This window comes from Heterodontus francisci, chromosome 12 (genome assembly GCF_036365525.1).
Source record: "Heterodontus francisci isolate sHetFra1 chromosome 12, sHetFra1.hap1, whole genome shotgun sequence".
Classification (NCBI taxonomy): domain Eukaryota; kingdom Metazoa; phylum Chordata; class Chondrichthyes; order Heterodontiformes; family Heterodontidae; genus Heterodontus; species Heterodontus francisci.
The window spans coordinates 86414141-86435936 of record NC_090382.1 but is presented as its reverse complement, the minus strand read 5'-3'; the positions used below and the strand labels follow the sequence as shown (position 1 = coordinate 86435936).

Below are 21796 nucleotides of genomic sequence, written 5' to 3'. Positions count from 1 at the left end.
GAATGTCAATATTAAGCACGTTTATTAACAGGCTTTTGTTTTTGAACCATGCATCTTGAAGCAGAGCTTAAATATAGGCATTTTTTAAGATATGTAGAAAATGTTGGCCAATCAAAGACAAGGTTGTTGTAACACTACGTTTGGGTGGGATCGTCACCTCATATAACGAATTATATGTGAGCAGCATTTGATTCACAGGTTGTGAAGCATGTGGCATGAACTCCTTGTAAGTGCCAACTGTTTTCATGTTTTTAACCTTATCTTAAATGTACATAGTGCGGATAGCTGGACCAGAAACAAGGGGACACTATCCAGTAATGTACTCGCTTTCTTTTAATTGACTAATTGGTTAAAATTTAAAATTACTGTGCTTTTGTTCATTCAGTAAATCTGCTTCTTTGGGCAGAATTTTGTTTTGCTCGTGGAGACGGGCATGGAGCCAGGAGGGAGAACAAAATGGCAAGTGAGTACCATTCCCGACGTTGCACAGGTCCCCTGCCATTTGTCCGGGCCAGGGATGACCTTCCGGCCTCAGGCCAATTGAGGCCCTTACGTGGCCAATTAAGGGTCTCTTTCCGCCTCCACCTCAATTTTGCTGGCGGGCTCCTAGCAGGGTCGGTGGGGGAGGGGTGTGTGTCCCTCCTTCGGGAGCAATCTAGGATCCCCGGAGGGCCCCCCCATTGGCAAGCGCTGCCGACCCCCCGGAAAGACCCCCTCCCCCCACACTGTCACCAGGGCCTGCCTGAATGGCCCCCGCAACGCTGATCCCACTCACTTCTCCCGGCATCTTCTCTCTCCTCGGTACTGCAGAGTTCATGGCCTTCTGATTGGCAGGCAGCTCTGGAGGTGGGGGCATGTCCGTTAAAGGGACAGCGTCCCTGATGGCAGGCAGTTAATTGGCTGCCCAACGTTAATGAGCTTTGGGGGTCCGAGGGAGGGCCAAGGCGGGGTCTCTCCCTGACTTCCGGCCCACAACTGGGACCCCCATTACCAAAATAAAATGAAGCTCTGTTTCTTTTAAGTGCATTTACTGCAGATTTATTTATTTGATGTAATCTACATAAAACAGCTTAAATGGATGTACGGGGTGATATTTAATGTATTCAGGATTTTACTTATTGTAATTAATTTGTAATATAAATGATTTGCTGTAACATAACATTGCCCATCCAACCTAAGTTAGGACTCATCCAATTTTAATTTCTAGCTACACCACTGATGCACCTGCTGTTAGCCAATCTGTACTAGCTGCATGTTCTTTCTTTTTTTCTTTTGGGCCTCCTTATCTCGAGAGACAATGGATACGCGCCTGGAGGTGGTCAGTGGTTTGTGAAGCAGCGCCTGGAGTGGCTATAAAGGCCAATTCTGGAGTGACAGGCTCTTCCACAGGTGCTGCAGAGAAATTTGTTTGTTGGGGCTGTTGCACAGTTGGCTCTCCCCTTGCGCCTCTGTCTTTTTTCCTGCCAACTACTAAGTCTCTTCGACTCGCCACAATTTAGCCCTGTCTTTATGGCTGCCCGCCAGCTCTGGCGAATGCTGGCAACTGACTCCCACGACTTGTGATCAATGTCACACGATTTCATGTCGCGTTTGCAGACGTCTTTATAACGGAGACATGGACGGCCGGTGGGTCTGATACCAGTGGCGAGCTCGCTGTACAATGTGTCTTTGGGGATCCTGCCATCTTCCATGCGGCTCACATGGCCAAGCCATCTCAAGCGCCGCTGACTCAGTAGTGTGTATAAGCTGGGGGTGTTGGCCGCTTCAAGGACTTCTGTGTTGGAGATATAGTCCTGCCACCTGATGCCAAGTATTCTCCGAAGGCAGCGAAGATGGAATGAATTGAGACGTCGCTCTTGGCTGGCATACGTTGTCCAGGCCTCGCTGCCATAAGTTGCATGTAAGGCTTTGCAAACAGCACAAGGATGGACATAATTTACCCTTATGAGTCTCATAGTATCATATTGAAGGCTTAGAGTGCTCTCATTAGGCCACACTTGAATACTGTGTTCAATTCTGGTCATCAAGTGAAAGATCCAAGCCCTGGAGAAAGTGTAACGAAGGACAAAGTAGCTGATCCCTACCATTAGAGGATGACGAACTATTAGAAAATAAATCAGACTCTTTGGCCTTACAAGAAATGATAGGGAACCTTACAGAGGCATATGTATAGAAAAGTAGAATAGAAACAGTTAATTCAGAGCACTGTGGATAAGGGGCTATCGGTAACAGACAAGTTAAGGAACCTTACCCTGCAGAGAGGAAAGAGAACAAGAAATAAAATTGACAGAGAAAAGTCTTATATTATTCTTTTGAACAATTATTTTGTTCACCTGAACTAAATACTATTTGGGTAGAATGTGGTTTGTTCATTCCTGGTGACACCTTTCAATTGTTGATGGTGTGTTTCATGAGAAGATCAAGAATGAGAGGAAATACATATCTTAAAAAGAAGGCAGTCTTCCTTCATTAAGAAAAAGAACAGAAAAATAGATGAAATGATGTAAAGGTTCATTTTAAATCTTTCAAAGTAAATTACACAATATTTTCTAATAAAGTAAACAGTGCGTTTAGCATTGTACAAAATTGCAGACAACCCAAAGTGCCTTACAGCCAATTAAGTACTTTTGAAATGTAGTCACTATTGTAATGTAGGAATGTGCCAAATTGCAAATGTCAAGCTCCCATAAACAGCAATGATATAGAGTCATAGAGAGATACAGCACTGAAACAGGCCCTTCGGCCCACCGAGTCTGTGCCGACCATCAACCACCCATTTATACTAATCCAGTGAATGTGTTTATAATTTGGTGGAGGTGGTGGCGTATTGGTAATGTCACTGGGCTAGTAATCCAGTGGCCCAGGATAATGCCCTGGGGACAGGGGATGAAATCCTACCACAGCAGCTGGTTTAGATTTTTTAGATTTAGAGATACAGCACTGAAACAGGCCCTTCGGACCACCGAGTCTGTGCCGACCATTAACCACCCATTTATACTAATCCTACACTAATCCCATATTCCTACCACATCCTCACCTGTCCCTATATTCCCCTACCACCCACCTATACTAGGGGCAATTTATAATGGCCAATTTACCTATCAACCTGCAAGTCTTTTGGCATGTGGGAGGAAACCGGAGCACCCGGAGGAAACCCACGCAGACACAGGGAGAACTTGCAAACTCCACACAGGCAGTACCCAGAATTGAACCCGGGTCGCTGGAGCTGTGAGGCTGCGGTACTAACCACTGCGCCACTGTGGTGGGATTTAAATTTAATTAATTTGATTAATGAATTAAAATATCTAGAATTGAAAGCTAGTCTCCTTAATGGTGCCAAGAAACTATCATCAATTGTCATAAAAACCCATCTGGTTCACTAATGTCCTTTAGGGTAGGAAATCTGCTGTCCTTACCTGCTCTGGCCTACATCTAACTCAAGACCCACAACAACGTAGTTGATTCATAACCGCCCTCTGAAATGGCCTAGCAAGCCACACAGTTGTCAAGGGCAATTAGGGATGGGCAACAAAAGCTGTCCTTGGAATGATGCAGACATCCCATGAAAGAATAACAAAAAATTGGTTGTGGGATAAATATTGACCAGGACACCAGATATATTTAAGAAGTCAGTAAGATTATAGGATGTTACATTTTTTCAGATATGCTTAAAAGAAAGGTTTATTCAGAACAGCCCTTAGCTTTTTCAATAAGGAACTGTAATCACTGAAAAATAGGTGGACGGGAGCCGCACATCAACTGAAAAGACGGTGGCGAACCCGCTTCCAGCTCACCTGGGGATCCGACCCTTATTTTGCAGGTCGCCGGGCTTCAGTTGGTGTGAGGCGGGACTTCCGGTTAAGGTAGGAAGTCCCACCTAATAGAGCTGCCGGCTAATCAGCAGGCTGGCAGCACTTAGTCCCAGCAGCGCCACGGGGAGCAGTGGCCACTGCTGGGACTGCAGCCCAACATCAAGAAAAGATGTTAGGGAGCCTGGAGCAAAGGTAAGCTTTGGTTGCCTCGCCGGGGGTAATCGGGCAGCCCCCAGCGAGGCAAGGGTGGTCGATTAGGGGTAAGGGGGGGCGTGTTGGGAGTGGTTGGGGTAGCGGATGTGGCCCTTCATCGGGCACAGGGTGCCCGATCATGAGGGCCTCCCTCCCCCCATCCCCACCCCCCCTGGTACGTTCGAGAGCCTCCTGGTTTTGTCAGGTGGCTTATCTCGGTCCTCGGCCACCCGACCAGCCATGGGTAAAATCCCCGTGGAGGCAGGCGTAGGCCCTTAAGTGGTCATTAAGTGGCCACTTAAGGCCCTTGATTAGCCGGGGGTGGGCCGGCTGTTTATCGCCACCGCTGCCCTGCATAAAGTGGCAGCAGAAGCGGGAGCAGGTCAGCAAGGGCCCGTGGAGCCTCCCGCTCCAGTTCTGATGAAAGGTCACAGACCTGAAACATTAACTCTGTTTCTGTCTCCACAGACGCTGCCTGACCTGCTGAATATTTCCAGCACTTTCTGTTTTAATAAAAGCAAAATACTGCGGATGCTGGAAATCTGAAACAAAAACAAGAAATGCTGGAATTACTCAGCAGGTCTGGCAGCATCTGTGGAAAGAGAAGCAGAGTTAACGTTTCGGGTCAGTGACCCTTCTTCGGAACTTTCTGTTTTTATTTCAGATTTCAGCATCTGCAGTATTTTGATTTTATTTTATGGCTGTTTCCTAACTGCCCTGTGAAGTGAAAGAAAGACTTGCATTTATATAGCACCATTCCCAATCACAGGATGTCCCAAAGTGCTTTACAACTAATGAATTACTTTTGAAGTGTAGTCACTGTTGTAATTAGGAAACACGGAAGCCAATTTGCTCATAGCAATCTCCCACAAACAGCAATGTGATAATGACCAGATAATCTGTTCCTTTGATGTTGATTAAGGAATGAATATTGGCCTGGGCACCAGGGATAAGTCTCCATCTCTTTTAAACCTACCCGAAAGGGCAGACGGGGTCTCGGTTTAACAACTGTGGAGCATTCACTCAACACTGCACTGGAGAGTCAGCCTTGATTTTTGTCCACATTTCCTTGAACCCACAAACTTCTGACTCAGAGGTGAGAGTTCTACCAACTGAGCCACAGTTGACATATTAGACTAGATTGCTAGATGTGTGGTCTAGAAATCCACCAGATGCATTAAACTGCTAGCCACGGTTCAAACATAATGCCCATCACCTTCTCAGGACAAATAGCGATGGGCAATAAAATGGGTCTTGCCACATTTCAAGAATGAAAAAAACAAGCACATATTCTAACATTGTTCATTTGTTAGCAAAGCCAAAAGAAACTCGAGCTGATTTTCCCCCTTGCTTGTCTTGGATGATAAGGCCCTCGCACCCTGGCTTTTATCCTGGCTGATAAATAACTTCGTTTAGATTATGAATCAAACCTAGGACTTTCTCATTTGGCATGACTCAGTGCCAAATTGAGCAGTGCATTTACCCAGTGAGCTATCAGGGATTTCATGTACTATATTTCTTAAATCATGAAGCCTGTTTCTTAAAATTTGATGCACTGATTTTAACATAGAAAGCTATATTTTCCAATCAACGTTAACACCAAAATTACCCCATGGGTAACACCAGCATTAAAATAAAACCAAAGCAGAAAATATAGACTAGAGAGTTCATTGCAAATCCCAAAAGTAATATATTTAATTAGATGCATGCCTGTGCCCCAGACACTGTTCTGCTATGTCTCATATCTTTTCAAGTGCAACTTTCTGACTGAAAATGTACCATGCTCCTTTGTGTCTCATTCTTTTGAAAATAAACAGAGGTCTCTCTGTGTTTAAAATGGGTTGGAAACTGTCTCAGTCAGTACTCATAAAATCTTACTGCTTGTATTGCTCTGAGGTTAATAGCTATCCAAGTAGTAGTTTGACATTTTTATATTTATAACTGTCATCAAATCACGAAAATCTACTGACGATAGTTTGATAAAAAAATTTTACAAACTCAAAAAAATCTGCAAGATTTACACAAAGGAATTCATAATTTTTCAGATCATTCCATTATTTTAAGTGTAAGGTAAGTGCATTTGCTATGGAATTTAGCATTATGCAAGCAGTTTCTCATAAATTACAGTATATTACAAACAGAGTGCGATGAACAATCCACACTTCAGCTGGTATATTTCAGAAGACTAGACGTTCAACTTCATTTAAAAAAAGGTTTATATGGCAGCCCAGTGTGGTTGCAAATTGATATTCATGTGCTAAGCTAAGAATAATAGGATGTGAATTTATGCTTGCAGCATGTTCCTGATCTCAGGCGTGTCCAGACAGCGAAAAGGAAAATTTTATGAATAAGCTCCCTTCCATCTCTTAGCCACTCCTAGGGACGTGCTCAATTATCGAATATTGCACAGTGAATTTTAAAGATGGGGATAGAGAATAAAAAACATTTTTTTGAAAAAATACCTGCATCCAGATTACATAGAATGCTTCAAAGGTTGTTGGGGGGATATTTTTTAGGGGGGAATTAGAATTTAATTGGATCTAGTATGTAATATCTAACTCTTTTATTCTTTTTCAGTCCTTTCAGATTTTATTTTCTTGATCCTAGGATATTGGGAGATATAGTTATCTGGTTGTTGCGACCAGGTGAGATGGGGGTCTAGGGTTCTCTCTCAGCTTTCACCTGGTCTTACCGTAAAAGGGTTTTATTTTTAAACACACTGTTTTTAGCTCCCCCTTGGTGAATCGTTGTTCAACACCTTCTAATAATAAGGCAAAGAAACCAGCCAAACAGGTTTTCTTAGGTTTAAAGAAGAAAAGTTGAAATTTATTAAACTTTAACTCTAATTTGGTTAACACCTACGGATAGACGACATGCCCACGCTAGCATGCATATGTGATACACACATGCAGATAGAGACAGAAAAGAACAGAAGAAATAAAGTGGAAACGTTTGAGGCAATATATGAAGATGGCTTTGGTTGCTGTTTTTCGAGCTTGCTGTAGAGTCCTTGATTGTAGATAGGTCTTGCTTTTCGTTGGGGCCCAGAATTCTTCTTAAACCTGGTTCGATGTAGGAGACTTTTCTCTCTTGAGGTTAACGTCTTCAGTGGACTTGGAGTTCCATGAGAAAGAAATGGAAGCAGACAGGAGAGGCTGTGGCGAGCCAGCCAGGAGAGGTCTTTACCGTCCAGGAGCAAACAGTCTCTCTCCCTCAAACTGTCTGTACAGTTCAAAAAAAGCTCAGGCTACCCAGGAGGTTAGTAATGTGACTAGCTAGTTTGACCATGTCTGTTTGTAGATTCAGCCATCTTAGCAGTCATCTTGGAATTTTGATCACGTCTGTTTGTGGATTCAGCCATCTTAGCAGTCATCCTGGAATGTGAGCTTCCTCAACTTCAACGTCTGGTGATTAAAGTCCATTGTGGAATGAATGTGTCAGGGAATGGTCCTTTGTCTCCACAAGCACTCTCTGTTAGTACGTAAATGTTTTTTCTAGCCATGGCTAATCTGTTTAACAAGTCATTTCCTCGCTCCAACAACAGTTTAAAAGCAATGCTCATATGACAAAATTAATACGCCTCATTCTTGGCAGGCGAGGGTCTGCATGACATGGTGATTAAGTGAACTGATACAAATTTGTTGGAATTTCATGGTAAAATCTGGAGAATTAAGAAGGAGCTAATCAATCTGTTATATATCGATACAGCAAATATTTACACAGAATTATTTGTTTTTTCTGTTCAGGTTGGACTTTTTATTTTATTCATTCATGGGATGTGGGAATCACTGGCAAGGTCAGCATTTATTTCCCATTCTTAATTGCCTTTGAGAAGTTGATGGTGAACCAACTTCTTGAACTGCTGCAGTCCATGTAGGTACATCCACTGTGCTGTTAGGAAGTGAGTTCCAGGATCTTAACCCAGTGACAATGAAGGAACCATGATATATTCCCAAGTCAGGACGGTGTGTGATTAGATTAGATTAGATTAGAGATACAGCACTGAAACAGGCCCTTCGGCCCACCGAGTCTGTGCCGACCGTCAACCACCCATTGAGACTAATCCTACACTAATCCCATATTCCCACCAAACATCCCCACCTGTCCCTATATTTCCCTACCACCTACCTATACTAGTGACAATTTATAATGGCCAATTTACCTATCAACCTGCAAGTCTTTTTGGCTTGTGGGAGGAAACCGGAGCACCCGGAGAAAACCCACGCAGACACAGGGAGAACTTGCAAACTCCACACAGGCAGTACCCGGAATTGAACCTGGGTTGCTGGAGCTGTGAGGCTGCAGTGCTAACCACTGCGCCACTGTGACTTGGAGGGGAACCTGCAGCCGGTGGTGTTCTCATGCGCCTGCTGCCCTTGTTCTTCAAGGTGGTAGAGGTCGTAGGTTTGGTAGATGCTGTCGAATAAGCCTTGGCAAATTGCTGCAATCTATCTTGTAGAAGGTATACACTGCACCTACGATGCACTGGTGGTGGAGGGAGTGAATGTTTAGGGTGGTGGATGAGGTGCCAATCAAATAGGCTGCTTTGTTCTGGATGGCATCAAGCTTCCTGAGTGTCTTTGGAGCTGCAGTCATCCAACAAGTGGAGAGTATTCCATCACACTCCTGACTTGTGCCTTGTAGATGGTTGAAAGGTTTTGAGGAGTTAGGAACTGATATACTCACCGCAGAATGCCCAGCCTCTGACCTGCTTTTGTAGCCACGGTATTTATGTGGCTCATCCAGTTAAGATTCTGCTCAATGGTGACCCCCCCCCCCCAAGGATGTTGATGGTGGGGGATTCAACAATGGTAATACCATTGAATGTCAAGGGGATATGTTTACAGTCTCTCTTATTGGAGATGGTCATTACTTGGCACTTGTGTGGCATGAATGTTACTTGCCACTTATCAATCCAAGCCTGACTGTTGTCCAGGTCTTGCTTCATGCAGGCACGGACTGCTTCATTATCTGAGGAATTGTGAATGGCACTGAAATTTGTGCAATCATCAGTGAACATCCCCACTGCTGACTTCATGATGGAGGGAAGGTCATTGATTAAGCAGCTGAACATGATTCAGCCTAGAACACTACCCTGAGTAACTCCTACAGTGATGTCCTGGGGTCCAACAACCATCTTTCTTTGTGCTAGGTATGACTCCAGCCAGTGGACAGTTTTCCCCCTGATTCCCATTGACTCCAGTTTTGCGAGGGCTCCTTGATGCCACACTCTGTCAAATCTGCCTTGATGTCAAGGGCAGTCACTCTCAACTCATCTTTGGAATTCAGCTCTTTTTGAATGTTTGGACCAAGGCTGTAAAGAGATCTGAAGTCGAATGATCTTGGCAGAACCCAAACTGAGCATCAGTGAGAAAGTTATTGGTAGGTAAGTGCCATTTAACAGCACTGTCGACGAAAACATCCAACACTTTGCTGGTGACTGAAATTAAGCTGATAGGGCAGTAATTGTCCAGATTGGATTTGTTCTGCTTTTTGGGGACAGGACGTAACTGAGCAATTTTCCACATTGTCTGACAGATGCTAGTGTTTTAGCTTTAGTCAAACAACTTGGCTAGGGGAGTGGTGAGTTCTCGAGCACAGGTCTTCAGCACGACAGCTGGGATGTTGTTGGGTTCATGACCTTTGCCGTATCCAATGTGCTTGATATAACATGGATTGAATCGAATTGGCTGAAGACTGGCATCTGTAATGCTGGTGACATCAGGAGGAGGCCGAGATGCATTATCCACATGGCACTTATGGCTCAAGATTGTCACAAACGCTTCAGCCTTGTCTTTTGCATTGACGTACTGGGCTGTGCTATCATTGAGGATGGGAATGTTCATGGAGCCTCCTCCTCCCAATAGTTGTTTAATTGTCCACCACCATTCATAACTAGATGTCTCAGGATTGCAGGGATCCGTTGGTTGTGAGATCGTTTTGCATTGTCGCTTGTATGCTGCTTCCGTTGTTTAGCATACTTGCAGTCCTTTGTTGTAGCTTCACCAGGTTGGCATCTCATTTTAGGTATGCCTGATGCTGCTTCTGGAATGCTGTATTACACTTCTCATTGAACCATGGTTGGTCTCTTGATTTGATCGTAATGGTAGAATGAGGGATATGCCAGGCCATGAGGTTACAGATTGTTGTAGAATACAATTCTGCTACTGCTGATGGCTCACAGCGCCTCATGGATGCCCAGATTTGAGCTGCTAGATCTGCTCTGAATCTATCCCATTTAACATGGTGGTAGTGCGACACCACATTGGAGGATGTTGTCAGCATGAAGACGGGACTTTGTCTCCACAAGGACTGTACAGTAGTTACTCCTACCAATGCTGTCATGGACAGGTACATCTTCGACAGGTAGATTGGTGAGGATGAGGTCAAGCAGGTTTTTCCCTCAAGTTGATTCCCTCACCATTTGTGGCAGGCCCAGTCTCGCAGATATGTCCTTCTTGACTCAGCCAGCTCTGTCAGTAGTGGTGCGACTGTGCCAGTCTTGGTGATGGACATTGAAGTTCCCCCACCCAGAGAACCTTCTGAGTCCTTATATGATTATAAATAGTGAGGGGAGTTAATATTCTATTAACTGGCTTAATTAACACAAATAGTCGACATGATACAATGGCTGAAACAACTTAAAATTATATGTCCTCCTTGGCTCAATGGTAGTACTCTCAACTCTGAAGGTCACGAGTTCAAGCCCCAGTCCAGAGATTTAATCACAGAGGCCTTGGACTTCATTTGTATCTGCGCTCAGAGACAAATGTAAAATGAATTACAGGCTTTAAAAGATTGTGGAATTTTCAGCGTAATTGAGTTTTGCATATAACTACAACATGAACAAATCCCCTCAATCGTCATTGGATGGTTATCAATCCCAAACGCGCCTCCGCGCATAAAGCTCGCCACATCACAAATTACAAAGCAACATATATGAGTTTCTTTCATTTGCACTTGTACAGAGGCTCTCTTAAAATTATGACCAGATTTTCAGGCATGGTAGGAAACAGTCAGTTTTCTGGTGTTTTATTGATTCTTTTGAGAGTTTTTTTTAGTTAACCCTCTTTGAGGCTTGTACTGTATTTTCTGTTTCTTTTAAGAACTTTTTTAAGTAAAAGTCACAGTAAAAATTGAAATGCTTCTCTAATTGCAGGTTCTTAAACATGGGTATCTAATTCATAAATAAACGGTTGAAAGAGTTGCAACTTTAAATTTCATACTCAAATAATGAATATATGGTGTGAGTTTGGTGTTTTCCTTGGTATCTGATTATCGAAGCTGATTTTTGATTCATACCCATTTTAATTTTTTTTTATTCTTTCATGGGATGTGGGCATCCCTAATTGCCTTGAACTGAGTGGCATGCTAGGCCATTTCAGAGGGCAGTTACAAGTCAACCACATTGCTGTGGGTCTGGAGTCACATGTAGGCCAGAGCAGGTAAGGACGGCAGATTTTCTTCCCTAAAGGACATTTGTGAACCAGATGGGTTTTTACAACAATCGACAATGGTTTCATGGTCACCAATAATCTAGCTTTTAATTCCAGATTATTAATTGAATTCAAATTTCACCATCATTTGGAAGATTCTACATAGATTGGTAGGAAATTTGCACATATTGTGAGATTATGAGAATGGGTATATCTTTGGGTCTAACTTCTGCAATGCACCAACACAGAAAATTCAAGGCCATAATCTGGGTTAAAATTTCACTGCAGTACTGAGGGAGTACTATGCTGTCAGAAGTACCTAACTTCAGATGAGATGTAAAATTAAGGCTCCTTCTGCCTGCTCAGGTGGATCTAAATGATCCAACAGCACAACTTGAAGAAGAGCATGAGATTTCTCTTGATGTCCTGGCCACCATTTATCCCTCAACCAACACCACTAACACAGATTATCTGGTCTTTTAATTCTCATTGCTGTTTCTGGGACCTTGCTGTAGATAAATTGGCTGCTGTGTTTGCTGCCATTACATCAGGCAGTACACTTTATTATTTATTTAGAGATACAGCATTGAAACAGGCCCACCGAGTCTGTGCCAATCAACAACCACCTATTTATACTAATCCCACATTAACCCCATATTCCCTACCACATCCCCACCATTCTCCTACCACCTACCTACACTAGGGGCAATTTACAATGGCCAATTTACCTATCAACCTGCAAGTCTTTGGCTGTGGGAGGAAACCGGAGCACCCGGCGGAAACCCATGCGGTCACAGGGAGAACTTGCAAACTCCGCACAGGCAGTACCCAGAACGGAACCCGTGTCGCTGGAGCTGTGAGGCTGCGGTGCTAACCACTGCGCCGCCCAAAAACATGTGTCAGAAGTGGGATTCGAACCCACGCCTCTAGTTGGAGACCAGAACACCCGGTTCATTACGGAAGGACTTTACTCTTTAAGTCTGGCGCCTTAGATCACTCAGCCATCCTGACCATCAAGCAGCCTAGTTAATCGGTTGAGAAGTATTTTGGGGTATTCCAAGGACTTCAAAATAGCTATATGATTACAAGTTATTTTTTTCTTACAGATGGTCAACTCACCTTTTTAGTGCAGTTAGGCAAAGTAACTTATCATAACCAAATAGTCAAAATAGGCAGAAATTGGGAAAAGTAAAAGTTCATAAAAGTTAATAAGTCTTTGTATCTGTTTAATTTTAAGGGTACTGTTACTGTGACTGCTGGATCCTTTCTTGAAAACTTGGAGAAATTATTGGTCACTGTTTTTACACTTGAAACCCAAAGACATTACTTGCTTGAAAGACATTATTATGGTACAACAGCGTCATTGTGTCACTTTACCCGGACGTCTTTTCCCTTCAGTTGCTTCTCCAATTTCCTCTTGGAAGCTACCATTGAAGCCTGCCTCCACCACCCTTTCAGGCAGTGCATTCCAGATCCTAATCACTTGCTGCTAAAAAGGTTTTCCTCATGTTGCCTTTGGTTCTTTTGCCAATCACTTTAAAACTGTGTCCTCTGCTTCTCAACCCTTCTGCCATTGGGAACAGTTCCTCTCCATCTCTTCTGTCTAGATAAAATTAAGTTAGTAAGGCAGCTGTTTGAATGGCAAACAGGGACTGGGACTGAATTGGCGTGTGTGGGTGGTACCTGTACCTGGGAGACAAGCAGATGCCGTGGGTAGGAGAACTACAATTCCCAGAAAGCTTTCCGAATGTTCACACCTGCGTCGAAGGGTTCGTCCTGGGCTCGGTCGCCCTGGCAACGGGAGAGCTGAGCTGTCCATCAAGGACACGTGACAGGCTCGGGTCTTTGTTCTGACTCGCGCCGGGTGAAGGGGAATGACGTAATGTGGAAGCACCGAATTTAAAGGGAGGGTGGAGAGAGAGTAGATTGCTGTATTTTTCGCTCACTGAACGTTAAGGAGTTTGCTTCAAGTCAGTGCTGGAGCAAAAATAGTTTAAAATGCCACATCCTGTGACTCTTTACGGACCGTCACCTTGGGGCTTTAGATTAGTAGGAGGCAAGGACTATAGTCAACCCTTAACAATCTCGCGGGTAAGCAACAAGTCTCCTCAAAAGGAACGTATTGGAACTTTTTCATTTCACTTGACGCTGTGGAGTGTTGACTTGTATCGTTTTCATTTCCTGCGTTTAAAATTATTTTACAATATGTTTTAAAAAGTCTGCCTGCAGAAGTGTTACTTGCATCAAAGTTGCTTAAATTTTTTGTGATGCATGTAGTTAGAAATAATTCCGGATTGTCTTTCTGGAATAGTGTCATTTTAATAAAGCAGTATTATCCCGTGGGAGCTCCTTACTCGGTTGCTTTTCTAATGATAGTTTTGTGTTCGACGTTCCGTTTCTTCCCAAGTCTTGTCCTTTTTTAAAATTGAGATTAAACAATCACACCAAGAATTATCTTGGGGGCATAACGGGCTGTTGGTTAGTTCACTGCAAGTGAGCTTTGATGTGATCGAGTTTTACTTGCATTTGAAATATAGTTACAGTGGGCTTGCTTTCTGGCGATTGTACTGGTAAAATGAAAACTTGTTCGAAATCCTGGCAGGGGTTTCTCCAATAGTTCAAGTCGTTAATGCCTCAAATAGATATGTAGACTAGGAAGGGTCACTCTCGAGAACTCGACCGAGTTAGTTGATGGTAACTGCAACCATACGCCAGGCGGAAGGCAACGACTCGAATAGTGGAAAACTGATCAAGAAAAAGAATGAAATTATTGTATTTCTCTAACTGAATGCACCATTTGGATGAAAGTGAAACATTTGCAACAATTTATAGATCGGATGGTTGAATTCAAATATTTAGTAAATACTGTAGTTTCCTCCTAAATGAAATAGAGGAAATGCTGGGACGGGGGGGAGGGGGGAAAGGGTGGCGAATGCTTTTCTAAATCGCGAGTGAGTTATAATTCAACATCACTAATGAGTTATAAATCACATACCCTGGATTTCATTATGTATTCTGGTTATGTTGTATGTTAACATCAATTAAGTGAAATTTATTTTATGGTAAAGTTTTTTTTTCTAAGTAAGCAGGTTTTAATGGTGCATTTTGGTTTGGTTCCAGTTTAGCTGAAGGCAGTTTGCTAATTGGGAGAAGATTTCCTATATACATTTGGTACAATAAAATGAAATACATTTATAAAGAATGACTTTATAATTTTGCTGTATCTAGCGTGCAAGGAAGGTGTTTGGGTGTGATGTAGGTTTTGGTCAAATTGATTTTTCTAACTTAAAAAAAAAAGTTGTATTAATGTCCTGAGATTTAAAAAAAAAATAATGGAAATGGCATCAAGTGTCCATTAATGTCCAGAGTCAATTCATCCAAACGACTAGTCTAAATATCATTAATCAAATCGCATTAGTAATACCTACATCGCTTGCATGGAGAGATGTATCCTGTTTGGGTTTTTGTACTGGTTATAGAATTCCCCAAAAATTGGTCTAGAATCAAGTTGCATTTTACTGATATTCATGTCAGTCTAGAGTGAAATCCAAAGCCAGATGATAGCATTTATACAGTTAAAATACCAAATTATATTGTTTTAAATTTAAAAGCCATACTGTCTTTTTAAAGTAGCTTAGTGTAATAGGATAAAACGAATTATCTCATTGCCTTAAACTAAACCTCCTTCCTATATTTAAATGTAATTATTTACATGCAGTATTGTGATTGCTACATATTACCATAGTGCTCAAGTTTTCATTCAATCCCCTTGCCAGTCCCATAACCTGAACTACATGTTTGATTTAACAATTGTGTCTACTGTGCATCAATGTTTAATACCTTGCAACCAATGGATTGACACAAAGGGAGATTTGTTACTCTTTGAAAGTGGCTGCTGTTTGGAAAGGCCTATTAATCTTTTTTTTATAAAATTCTGGTAGCTGTTTTATTTTCTGTCTCTGGAATAGTGGCATCCATGTCCTGTATTTCAACCTTTTACCAGTATTTTAAACTGTATACTCTTTTTATAGCACTTAAGTGTGATTTTATAATTACCAACTTGGGAACAGTGAGAAGTGAGAAACTGTTGCTCGCAACAGCAAAGCACCTTTTTTTTAAATGTAGGAAAATATCCCAAGGCACTACATAGAAACATGATCAGGTCCAAAGTAATTAGAAGCATGACTTAAAAACTTGGACATAGGTTGATCTTAAAGACAAATAGAGGGATGGAATTCCAGAGTTTAGGGCCTAGATGGCTGGACGCATGTCTACAAATGTTGGAGTGGAGGATGCACTAGAGACCAGTGTTAGCGGAACAGCCTACTTGAATGGGTCTTGGGCTGGAGGAGACTACTGAAATGGAAAGGGTAAGATCGTCAAGGTTTTTGAACATAGACTGAGAATGAATTGTAAGTGTTGCCGCTCTGGGAGCCAGTGTAGGTAAGCGAGCATTGGGGTGACGTGATGTGGGATAGGATACAAGAGATTTTGAGAAGGTGGTCAGCTAGAAGAACATTGAAATAAATGAGTCTAGTGGTGACAAATTATGGAAGAAGGTTCCAACAGCTGGTCAAATGAGATAAGGATCAAACTGGCAATGTTGGGGGAGGTGGCAGTAGACATTCCTGATGGATATGAATGGGAAGTTCAGTTCGGTGTCAAATAGGATGCTGAGGTTGTAAAGTCTATTTCAACCTGGGAGAGTGGCTGGGGAAGGGAACTGTATTTGGAGGTAAGGGTAGAGTTTGTTGGAGGTGGGGGAGATGAAGTTAATGGCTTAGGTTTTCCCAGTATTTAGATGGAGGATAACATCAGGAATCACTATACCTATAAGATACTTCTTGTCACCAAGAAATGGTAAATTTTCCATCATCCTGCTGTGTATTTAAGTTGCTGATGTTTATTTTGTACTTAAAGCAGAATTTTGCTCCAAAATCAAAAGATTGTGGCATCAAACTTGCCTTCAGTGAGTAAGGTTCAATACACAAATTCAAGTCTGCCTGTGAAGCAGTACATTTATTCTCTAAAACAAGAGGATCTGTACACGATACTGATAACTTAATGACTTAGTGCACAGATAGAATTTGAACATTTTTAAAAATCAAATTATTCTGTGGTTGGAGTAAGCATCAAAATGGGTCAGTTATTTTGTCTCAAATTTAATATGCCACTCTTATAGTGGTAAATAGGTGAATCCAATTTCCACTGTTGTAGATGTGACTAATTCAAGTGTCATTTGGATCCCTACCAATATAAATAAGCAGCAGACATGTAACATTGTTTTCAGCAGAATGTTTATATCTTTGCAATGGCATATTTTAAAATGTTAGTGCATTTTTGTATGTTTGTGATACTTGTGTTTTTAATGCTTAGTGTGATTTATTCTGTGGTACTTTTGAGGTTACTTAGAGGCTGTACATGCAAAGGTCAGGCCACATGTCGAGTTGCTGTGGCTAGTTGCAATGTGACAAAAGGGCTGCACAAGCATTGAAGACAATGCAAGAATGAGGAACAAGAATGATTCCAGATGTAGTGGATGGCCTCAAAGGAAAGGTTAAAACAAGCTCAATCTCTAAGAGCAAAGATACTTGGATGGGGATGAGGGGGTAGTTGATATGTATATAAATTATTCAATAGCTTAGTTAAGGTGAAATATTACAAAATAATAGGATCAGAGCTGTATGTTTACATAAGTGAGTATTTTAAATTAGATAGCAAAACACCACTCCATACATTTAAGAATGTCTGGAATAATTTACTGAGTAGTAAGAAGACATCTAGGTATTGGCCATTTTGATATTTAGATGCTTAGCTGAGAGGTTATAATAGAGGGGTGATCTTTAAATGACTAAACGACCTTTTCACATCTTTGACTTTTAAATTCCTTCCATTGAAATAGGTGAATTGCACTCAGTCCACCCAAAATATTTTAAAAATAACTATAGCTTACCAAAACACATCTCTTTAAACTCATCCTAAAAAAATCATCTTTGTGAATAAAAAGAAGCATTGAATTAAAATAGCCAATATTGTGATTAACATTAAATGAAATGCTATCACTTGATAAACCCAAAGGATTCCGAATTGTTTGCATATTCTCAATCTTGCACTAAGGTCAGCTATTCATATGCATACTTTTTGTTTTTAAATCCTTCTGATAAGTTTGTTCTATTAACATGCCAAGAATGAAAGGGAGACTTTGAAATTTGTGATAACTTCAAATTGTACATTAGAATCTTTTCTAAAGCTGGGTTTTCTGGTGAAGTGCTATTTAGCCAAATCTTGTGTGTGGTTTCAGTTCTAGTACTTCCCTTGTATGGATAAAGTTAGATTGCATTTAAAGAAACCATTAAAGCAGACTGACCTGAACCACAATTACAGTACTAAGTGTGCCCAGTACTTAATAGTAGGACAACAGATGCTTGAACATAATAGCTTTTTATGTTCTACATAAACTAATGGGAAAATGTGACAGAATAAATCCGTAGTAATTAGTTTTATGCAATTGAAATGAGACCAAGCATTAGTTACAGCATGTCCAAACTGGTGCTTTCTGTCCATTTTAAGTAGGTTGTTGGACTTTGAGGTTCAGAGGTCAGAGCTCCACATATGGTATTATTGCTTTTCAGCTATTTGCTTTGTCTACATGATGTAATGAATTTGGCCTAACCATCAGCCTCAAGAAAACTAACATCATGGTGCAGGACGTCAGAAATGCTCCATCCATCAATATTGCCGACCACGCTCTGGAAGTGGTTCAAGAGTTCACCTACCTAGGCTCAACTATCACCAGTAACCTGTCTCTGGATGCAGAAATCAACAAGCGCATGGGAAAGGCTTCCACTGCTATGTCCAGACTGGCCAAGAGAGTGTGGGAAAATGGCGCACTGACACTGAACACAATAGTCCGAGTGTATCAAGCCTGTGTCCTCAGTACCTTGCTCTATGGCAGCGAGGCCTGGACAACATATGTCAGCCAAGAGCAACGTCTCAATTCATTCCATCTTCGCTGCCTCCGGAGAATACTTGGCATCAGGTGGCAGGACCGTATCTCCAACACAGAAGTCCTCGAGGCGGCCAACATCCCCAGCTTATACACACTACTGAGTCAGCGGCGCTTGAGATGGCTTGGCCATGTGAGCCGCATGGAAGATGGCAGGATCCCCAAAGACACATTGTACAGCGAGCTCGCCACTGACATCAGACCCACCGGCCGTCCATGTCTCCGCTTTAAAGATGTCTGCAAACACGACATGAAATCCTGTGACCTTGATCACAAGCTGTAGGAGTCAGTTGCCAGCGTTCGCCAGAGCTGGCGGGCAGCCATAAAGACAGGGCTAAAGTGTGGCGAGTCGAAGAGACTTAGTCGTTGGCAGGAAAAAAGACAGAGGCGCAAGGGGAGAGCCAACTGTGCAACAGCCCCGACAAACAAATTTCTCTGCAGCACCTGTGGAAGAGCCCGTCACTCTAGAATTGGCCTTTATAGCCACTCCAGGCTTTGCTTCACAAACCACTGACCACCTCCAGGCGCGTATCCATTGTCTCTCGAGATAAGGAAACTCAAAAGAACATGATGTATGCAGAACAGTATTCACCAGAGTCCATAGTTTTTTTTTATACAAATCTGTCAATTGACACTTTTTTTTTTGTTATGACTTTCTGTGACCAAATCTCACTGGTACTTTGTCACATTTAAGCCCGACACGAAATGCACAATACATAACAGATGTGTCCTGTTTTCATTACCAGCTTTTTGAGTTGGGGTAGAGGATTTTTCATGTATGTGAAAATGTTTAAAAAAATTTTACTCATGGAGAACAGCTTACCATGTGTGATGATGCCAGAATGTTGAAGTATAGATGCCATGGGCAGGTCAAAGTAGATTTCCCATACCTCCTTTTAAATCATCCTAGCATGAAAACAACCTTTTGAATGACTTTGCAACAGATATTGTGCACCACCTGTAGGTCTGAATTTCAGTAGACATTGGCTCTAGTTGGTCTTCCAATTGACCATAAAATTGTACAAATTTTGATTTGGGTTGTAAAGGAGGAGATTTGTATCATGCTAGTGTAATATTTCTGAAGCTAACTGTCTGGAATGTACTTTTATAAACTGAATAGCTAATTCAAATGCTGGGAGTGCAAGTGCTCTTGTGTAAAGCACGCATGTGATTTGGTGAAGATTGAATGGGGCAAAGATCTGTGTGTTGGTCAAAAATTCACTTAATAGCAAAATAGGATTCCTGTGAAGAGCAATTTATGAAATTACTAAAACCAATATTTGTAGGAAATATTGAACCTCTAGTTTTGCAAACTGGGATTTCGGCTCTGAAATTTGTCACAATGTAGACTCCATTAAAGTTCCTGTTCTATATTGAGTGGTTCTTTCACTTTTTTTTTTAAATGCAGAAAATATAAAAATGGGATTTTCTTTAAATTAATAAAGTTGTTTTTAAAAAGTAAAATTGTATTTGTGACCGAAGTGGGAGTTATGCACTGTTAATGGAGACCCACTACTCCACAGGTCACAGCATTAAAGTTTCTCGCCTACCAGAAAAATAGCCAAATCACCTTTATTTATCCCCAGAATAAAGCATGCAAAGTCAGGTTTCTTTAAACAACACACAAGTTATTAATAAACCAAGTTTTAAATGACAATGTGTTGAATCTATATGTATGAAAGGATTTTATAAGTCTTTAATCTTCCTAACACTCGTGTGCACACACAAACATTCAATTACCAACGGTTAACCAGGAAAAATGTTTATTGATTTTGACAGTTTTTCAGGGATAATATAACTGGGTTGTATCTTCTGGTAATATTTTCCTGGATCAGTGAGGTGGCCCAGAGTCAGTCAGATGTCACTCTGTGTCTCTCCAGGTGAAATTAATGAACAGTCTATAATGGGTAGGCATTCAGAACATGGGAACATAACACAAGAAATAAGAGCACGAGTAGGCCATTCGACCCCTCAAGGCTGCCCCACCATTTAATAAGACCTCAACTCCGCTTTCGTGCTAGCTCCTCATAGATTTTTGAAATATCAGGGATTTGAGGGCTATCTACCTCCTGTTTAAGTACTTTCAGTGATCTAGCCTCCACAGCTCTCTGGGGTAGAGAATTCCAGACGTTCACTACCTCTTGAGAGAAGAAATTCCTTCACATCTCAGTTTTAAATGAGTGTCCCCTTTTTTCTGTAACTATGTCCCCTAGTTTGAGATTTTTCCACTGGTGGAAACATCTTCTCAATGTAGGTTGTCTGCAACAGGCATCACACAGATCTTTCAGCAACAGGTTATAGCAACAGATCTATTTTTAAATTTTAAAGTAGCAGTCTAACAACATTAGAAACTTTCTTGAGTTCAGGGACTTCCAAACACAAAGTCAACAGGACTTTGCTCTTGGCAAAGGAGCTTTCTCCACAGAGCACAGCAATTACAGAACTCTCTCTTCAGACAGTAATTCATGAATGGAGGCAACAGCAACCTGCCCCACCTGAAACACAGGCTTTCTTTCTCCAAAACCATCTTTCTTCTGAGTGTAGCAATTTTCCCTTTTCTCTGTGTCTCTTCCTCTTTGATACAGGAGTTATTTTTCAAGAGTTTTCTGGGCTGTATTACTGGCCAGTTTCCTGCTCTTTCAGCTGTTCACAATCCCCTAGTTTTTTCCTTCAGTCTGTTCTGTTTCACTGGAGCACTGAAACTAAGTTTTTCCACAGGAGTCATAAGTCTATCAGATTGCTTGGATACAAATTGCCCTGCAGCCTGGACTCTTCAAACACAAAACCTCTGCAGTTATTGTCCAGAGTTTCTTTTCAGTCTTAAAGGCACACGACTTTTTTTTTTTAAAAAAGCGCTTATGACCTAATCTAAACTACAGTACAATTTTTCAGTGAAGTTTTGCACTATTTACAAGAGGGGAAAAAAATTATAGTTGCCTTGCTAGCTGACACAGCACTGGGGCAGTGGCGGTGGTGGTGTGGTGGGGTTGGGGGGGGGGGGGGGGTTGTGTGGGCAGGGTGGAAGAGTCACAAACACCATTCTGTGATCATGGTGAATTATTCATCCTTGACCACTCCTGTTTAAGAAAGGAGGGGGAGAGAAAACTGGGACCTACAGACCTGTTAGCTTGACATCAGTATTCGGGAAAATGTGATAACTGGGTACGTAGAAAATAATGTTAAGATTGGGCAGAGTCAACATGGATTTATGAAAAGGAAGTCCTGTTTGACGAACCTGTTAAGAGTTTTTTGAAGATGTTGTAAACCGTGGCGCGGAGTCAACTCCCCCTTGGCCCCTTTATTCCCTTCACCCACTTGATCCTGGCCATCACGTGGGACTAAGTCCTCTT

General features: G+C 41.8%; 1 protein-coding gene and 1 non-coding gene across 3 annotated transcripts in view; one reads left to right on the top strand and one right to left on the bottom strand.

The window, feature by feature from the left end:
• Positions 1-12337: 12337 nt before the first annotated feature.
• trnal-uaa (transfer RNA leucine (anticodon UAA)) lies at positions 12338-12451 on the bottom strand. Its single transcript has 2 exons — positions 12414-12451; positions 12338-12383 (listed from the first exon to the last, which is right to left on the bottom strand). It is a non-coding gene; the product is annotated as a tRNA-Leu (tRNA).
• An 870-nt stretch (positions 12452-13321) lies between these two features.
• The window catches only part of LOC137375974 (PDZ and LIM domain protein 4-like), a 126283-nt gene continuing 117808 nt past the window's right edge, over positions 13322-21796 (top strand). For both annotated transcript variants that reach the window (XM_068043792.1, XM_068043790.1), the window contains exon 1: positions 13322-13531. In XM_068043792.1, the coding sequence (XP_067899893.1) occupies positions 13439-13531 (93 nt within the window). In that variant the 5' untranslated portion in view covers positions 13322-13438. The remainder of the gene's footprint in view (positions 13532-21796) is intronic.